Source organism: Asparagus officinalis, chromosome 8 (assembly GCF_001876935.1).
Source record: "Asparagus officinalis chromosome 8, Aspof.V1, whole genome shotgun sequence".
NCBI classification, from domain to species: domain Eukaryota; kingdom Viridiplantae; phylum Streptophyta; class Magnoliopsida; order Asparagales; family Asparagaceae; genus Asparagus; species Asparagus officinalis.
The window spans coordinates 89,514,784-89,522,259 of NC_033801.1; the positions used below are offsets into that span (position 1 = coordinate 89,514,784).

At 35.9% G+C, this 7,476-nt stretch overlaps 1 protein-coding gene across 5 annotated transcripts in view; it reads right to left on the reverse strand.

Annotated features, from left to right (window-relative positions):
- LOC109819715 (peptidyl-prolyl cis-trans isomerase CYP40-like) overlaps positions 1–7,476 on the reverse strand; it is an 18,451-nt gene that overhangs the window by 6,418 nt on the left and 4,557 nt on the right. For all 5 annotated transcript variants that reach the window (XM_020385551.1, XM_020385550.1, XM_020385554.1 and 2 more), the window contains exon 2: positions 203–703. In XM_020385551.1, the coding sequence (XP_020241140.1) occupies positions 203–703 (501 nt within the window). The remainder of the gene's footprint in view (positions 1–202; positions 704–7,476) is intronic.

The window sequence follows — 7,476 nt, forward strand, 5'->3', positions numbered from 1 at the left end:
GTGTCCAATGTAAGAACATTTGAGGATGTTACTACCATTAGCACACTAGTGGTCATAACATGAGGATAAACAACTAATAGAACGGACTTTTAACAAAGATAAAAGCAAAATATTCAATGATAAAAGAGAATAAATAGACAGCAAATCTTTAAAAAAAACCGAATGTAAGAAAATAAAGCATTAAAAAAATAACAAATAATACCATGAAGCAAGTGTTCCCAAAATTTTTAGCAGAATCAACTGCATTTATCCACCATGCTACGTCATTTGGCTTCTCATCAAGGTCACCAGGCCAATCTGGATTCATGTCACCATCTTTGAAGAAATTTACAACTTCGTCATCACTCCCTTGAGGAAGTTCTCCACACTTCGCAATTATAACATCAACCGTGGGACAATCACCCTCTCCGACAGGTGTATGCTCAATTGAACGGACAACTCCCATGCCTTTTAGCACCTTCCCAAATACAACATGTTTCCCATCCAAATGAGGTGTTCTTGTTGTCGTGATGAAGAATTGAGAACCATTTGTGTTAGGACCAGAATTGGCCATTGACAGCATTCCTTTCATCTCATGTTTCATTTCAAAATTCTCATCCTCAAACTTTGATCCATATATGGATTCTCCTCCAGTTCCATCACCTGCAGATATGTCTCCACCTTGAAGCATAAAGCCTTTGATAACTCGATGAAATCGTGAGCCCTGCGAACACAAGATAGAATAACAACGTTAGAAGAAATCTTTGTGTCATTACAAAAGACGTTGAAAACAGATGACACAAGATAGTTACAATTTGACCGTATCAGATCTTCATTGGCTGTGCAATAAATAGCAATGTAAAAGTTGAAACATATGCCAAATTTACTGATAATGTTCTTGCTAAATTCAGTACTATTAATTCCTGGTTTGAATATTAAATCATAAAAGAGAAATCCAACTAAACAACTTCGTCATCAAGTTCATGGGTGGAAAGAACATTGAAGCCTGGTGTCACAGTGATTAGATGTTAACATACAAACAAACTAAAATTGTAGCAGTGAAAAGAACATATATCAGCAAGACTGAGGGGAAAGTAAACCTCATACTATAGGATTAATGATACAAATAAATTAGTATTCCCTAGCAATCATAGTGAGGAATCTGCAAACTCCACCAATCATTCACAAAATGCTCGTTGACATTTCAACTGAATCAACTCATCTCGTTATGTTCACTTTAAAGAACTTTGTCTTCAAATTGGGCATTACAAGTTAGGAGGTCAGTTCATGAAAATCCAACTATGATTTGAGCCAGTTGTTTTTGCATCCAACTGTGTTCGACAATTTTGGATAAAATAGAAATAGAAGTACATAAAAGAAATTCTGTGTAAAATCCGCTTCAACAAGTCTAGGTACCTCAAATCAGACTGATCCAACTCATATTTAAACAGTATCAGTCTTTTCCTCCTATGAACTACGACCTAAGGCAACTGGTTGACCAGGCAACTATATTACCTGGGCACTTTTACAAGAAGCCATACCCGTACTCGACACATACCAACACCCATACCCGTACCCATATTTCTTGGACACTTTTTGAATATATGCTTACTTGTTTCGGGCATATACTCAATTATATAATACATGTTTTAATTTGAAACATTCATGCACTTCTTGGATGTTTATGCTACATTTCACATCTATTTCTTATATATTGATCTTGTGTAAAATTATTAACTTTAATACATACAAGTATATTGGCTTGTGCAAATGTAGGTGCAAGTAATATTAAATTTCTATCTAAACATTTTTCGGTCCTCAAAGTTAATTATGTTATTTATTAAAAAGTATGTATATGTTTTTCGCATCTAAAAAATTATTACAGTATCCTTCATTGTGATTAGAGGAATGAAATTAAGTTTAAACTTCATAGAATAGTTTATTTAGTGGATCTCAATATAATAGAACTTATTTTATTTATTTTCTAAAGTTTTTAGTTTCTCGATTGTAACATGATGAATCGATGATACATATAATAACTTTAGATTAAAGCAACAAAACCTATTATTCATAAGAAAATTAATCCAATTTTTAAAAAATCTATTATAACATAATTATGAAAAGTTTTTTTAAGTATCAATTATCAAAACATATTTTAAATTATATATTATATACACGTTAATTAAAACTCCTATTTATAACATGCCGCTACTTAGTTTACATTGTGTTGTATTTTTTTAATTATATATTTTTGAAGAAGGTCATGCATGAAATTTTAAATTTGAGGAGATGGAGGAACGAAAGCAATGGAAACTTCTAGAGAGAGGGGAGTGAAATTTTAGAACTAAAAAAGAGATGGAGGAATTAAAGTAATGAACATTCTAGTGAAAGGGGGAGAGAGAGAGGGAACCAATATGATGTTGACCTATATTTACCTGGGTACTTCTACAAGGAAGCCATACCCGTACCCCACATGTACTCATTTCCAAACCTCTTATACACTTCTTGAATATATGCACATGTTTATTCGAGCCTATACTCAATTATATAATACATATCCAAACCTATTGAACACTTCTTGAATATATGCATATGTTTATTCGAGTCTATACTCAATTATATAATACATGGTTTAATTTAAAACACTCCTCATGCGCTTCTTGGATGTATATTCCTATATACACTTCACATCTATTCATATATAAATATACATAACATGCATATATATATATATATATATATATATATATATATATATGTATGTATGTGTGTGTGTGTGTACATATATACACACACATATATATATGTGTGTATATGATGCAAAACGATGACAGGGGGTCTGTCGGAATCAGCGATCTAAATCGAATAACATACCGTTTCGCAAAAAATGATGATCTTCGACAGGAAATTAAATTCAAAACGATTAATGTGACAGATGGATTTTAATAAGATTTGCATCAATAATCATGAACAATTCAAATCTCAAACAATATAACCGTTGTATTCATTATCATTTCGTAAGTTCTAAAATCAATATCAGATCTGCAACAGTCACATGTTCAGTTGCTCTCCACTCACAAGTATAATCTCAGCAGTGAATATAAGATAAGAGTTTAGAGACGGTATACTCATTCAATAATTCATTGCCTTTCAATAGTCTCATACAACCTTATTTATAAAGAAAAACTACGTGCACACAACGAGCAATAAAAAATAGAAACAAAACAACAATCCCTCAAATCACTCAACTAAATTTCAAATTTTAAAATTCAAATTTCAAAATACAAAATACAAAATACAAAATACAAAATTCAAAATTCAAATTTCAAAAATCAAAAATAAAAAGAAGTCAACTAATCAAATATGAAAATTGCCATTTTTTTGTCCTCGTCATTCTCCCCGGGTAGGAGAAAACTCGACTCCGTCGAGTTAGTTGTAGAAACTTGTCATCTTTAATATACTCTGTCTGCATCTTAATCTGCCGTCAGTTAATTTCTTGCATCTCAAATTATTAGCTAGATTACATTGTAAATTCACCATCTAAAATATTATCAAAATTCACTACTACATGGGTGAATATATAGAAGTGAGGTAAAGTGAAAGAACTCTCAGAAACAATAGATTAGGATCAGGCTTATATCAGTGAACTGCCAACAACATTGTGAACTGTTTAATCAGTCAATATTGAGAATAGAACTATGACCAAATCGATAATATAAATGTTGCCATTAATTATTTTAAAAGTTGGAAAAGTTCATAAATATCATGTCAAACCTTAAACAGTTATAAAGAAACTGTATTGGACAAGTCCAAATCATCTAAAATATCAGCATTAACAGTTTTAAAATTATATCCTGACTCCATATCATACATTTTAGTTAATAATGTATTTATTCAAATTAGATCACTGATTCCTCAATATATGACCAATGCAATTCAAAAAATGTTGTGAATCAACTCAAATAACTATGGTGAAATGCAGACTCGAACAATGCGATCAATAACAGATGTAAACTCAACAAAGTGCTTAACATGTATGACGTCCTCTATCAAAGGGAATGATTAGATGTTCCTTCGTTAATATAAATAACAACTTTCCTATTCTAGCAGTGATAGTGAAGAACATGCAAACAAATGATATAAATAACAACTTTCCTATTCTAGCAGTGATAGTGAAGAACATGCAAACAAATGCGTGAAGGAGGAGTGTTTTTGTGCACTGATAGTGAAGAACATGCAAACAAATGCGTGAAGGAGGAGTGTTTTTGTGCACTTAACATGAGAGAAAAATGAAATGAAAACACTCGTGCTAAAACTTGTATCCCTAATCACTATATTTTTTCAAAATGGATCAGTGTATGTGTGAGTGACTATCAGGACAATACATGGGGGTTTGACATCTAATATGATAGTTATTTCACTAGGCTCAATTTAATATTCAACTTCCATATATATGTCTGATTGAATCGCTTTAGGACCTAAATCAGGAACGTGTTGGGGGTCATGTTTGTCCGGGAGGACTTCGTGAGAACATCAACAACGTTTTCAATCACTGGAGTTGATTCGGGAGGAATTGGAGTTTTAATTTCAAGAACAACTTCAGGGATAACATCAGTGGACTCCGTGATCAAATGGGTAGCTTGGAAAATAACCGAAGTGTTGTCATTGCATGAAACTTCAGTCAACTCCACAATTGTAAGGGTAGTTTCAGAAGACACGGAAATGTATGGTTCTTTAATTTTACTGTCCTGGATTTTCTTATCAGAGTTAGATTCTGTCAGATCTATGGTCTGATTAACGATTTCCTCAATAATAGATTTTAATTCCGTTATAGACGGCTTATTAATTCTAACTCTGAACGGGGTTGTAAAAATGGTAGCAATGTGGCCATATCCTTGATAATTGTAACACTGAATTATTGGGCTAAGTTTAGAAAAATCTCTCTGTGACTCCTTACCATTGGGATCGACTCTAGACTGGAAAAAACTAGGGTTAAATCGACTAGGAGGCTGACTAGAGGTAGTGACACGGAAAAACTGGGAGGAATGAGTTCGAAAATCCCGACTCCTATGAGATTGATGGGATTTGGCCTCATCTAGATCTTGAACTAAGACGTAAGCTCTCTCAAGGGTGTCTACTCATCTAGCAAAGAGTTCGGTTTAGAGGTTATTTCTCAATCCGGCTCTAAACTTTAACAAGACTTTTATTGGTGCCTCTTGCTCAATGGTGTTACATCAAGTAAATAATTCATCAAATTGAGCAATGTACTCTTTTGCAGATATGGTTCCCTGAGTAAGATGATGCCACTTGTCGAGCAATCTATGATAGAACGATGGCGGGAAGTATTTCGTTTTAAGCTCGTCGACCATTTCTCGCCAAGTAGAAATCGGTAATTCACCTCTAATATGTCTTAACATTTCGATGTTGGACCAATTTTGACAGGCGGGTCCGATGAGTTTCATCGTGGCAAATTTGACTTTTCGCGGCTCCGTCAGGACGCACCAATTGAAGTAGCGATCCATGCCCTTCAGCCAGTCCAAGAAACCTCTGGATCGAACTTACCATCAAAGGTTAGCAGATCAGGCACAGGTTGAGATGGGGATCGATGAACGATGTGACCATGACCTTGACCTTACAGAGGCGGAGTTGCAACACGCGCTTTTCCTAGCTTAGCGCGCGTCTCGCTGGTTGCATTTTGGAAGGCCTCACGGGTAGCTCTGCTCTCTTGGGCTACGGTATCAAATCGTGCTGCTAGTTCAACGAATTTTTTAAGAAGTTCGGACTCTACATGACCTGACATGTTTGACTTACCAGTTGGCTCACTTGACTCTCCCAATCGGTAGGGTAGACCTGTGCGAGTGAGTATGCACTAACAGCTAAATAAGATGAATGAGTGTACTAACAGCTAAATGAGATAACTGATTTTTTTATCGAATAAAGACTCAACTAAAATAAAAATTTTCTAACATAGGACCATGCTCTGATACTAAAAATGATGCGAAATGATGACAGAGGGTCTGTCGGAATCAGCGATCTAAATCGAATAATGCACCGTTTTGCCAAAAATGATGATCTTTGGCAGGAAATTAAATTCAAAACGATTAATGTGACAGATGGATTTTAATAAGATTTGCATCAATAATCATGAACAATTCCAATCTCAAACAATATAACCACTGTATTCATTATCATTTCGCAAGTTCTAAAATCAATATCAGATCTGTAATAGTCACATGTTCAGTTGCTCTTTACTCACAAGTATCTCAGCAGTGAATATAAGATAAAGAGTCTAGAGATGGTATACTCATGCAATTAACTAACAAAATAAAATTAACAAAAAAATAAGGGACAAAAGAAAACAAAACCTTCGTCAATCTGAACAGACTCAACGTGAGAGACCTCTGGAGGTGGTACAACAGTGAACTGAACGACGATGACGAGGCAGAGATCCGATGACGACGAGTGCGACGGTGTTGAAAAATGAGGCGGGCGTCGACGAACTGGATGATGACGTGTGCGACGACGTCGAACTGGGCTATCAAGTGCCGACGGGTCGACGGGTCGATGGGTGAACTGGCGATGACAAACGACGTTGACTGAGCGATTACTACGACGTGTGAACTGACGACGACGATGAGGACGACGACGTCGACTAGATGACAGCGCAGGCGATGGCATCAAGATGATGACGACGGTGGCGTCGAACTGAACAATGACGCGATCGACGGCGTCGAGATGGTAGATGATGAAAGCGGTGAGGACGCGGGTGGTCTATCGGGTCCAGACTGGTGATAGGTGTCGGGATGAGGTCGACGACGACGTTGAGATGCTTGGGAGTAGAGAGTAGGGATTCCGGGGACTGCTCGGAGTAGGAGCGATGGCTGGTTAAGAGGAATGAAGAGGAGTTGGGAGCTGGGTTTGGAAATTGTTAACATGGAGGAGAGAAGAAATTTGGCGGCTGTGTATAAGAAAAAAGAAGGTATGTCGGCTGTTTATGACAGAGGAGAACAATTTGGCCTAGGGTTTCACACCCAATGCTTCATACTAGAATTTAGCTAACAAATATTTCTTCATTCAATAATTCATTGTCTTTTAATGGTCTCATACAACCTTATTTATAAAGAAAAACTACGTGCACACAACGTGCAATAAAAAATAGAAACAAAACAACAATCCCTCAAATCACCCAACTAAATTTCAAATTTTAAATCCGTCGTCGTTTGACCCTCCATCGAGCCATGTGAAAAGTTCTATTCATTCAAAACCGTTAAAATTGATACGAGTGGATGAAGGGTCAAAACAACGACGGATTCACCCCAAACTTAGTGTGTTGGGGTTTTAGAATATGTAGATCAAGTTCAACGGAGTAGATCATCCATAATGTCGCTCAATCATTTGATTTTAGAGGCGTCATAGGAGGAAATCCCCTCCTATGACAAGGATACCCATTAATCTCATATTCTCTTCTCCTTGACGCCTCTAAAATTACATGATTGA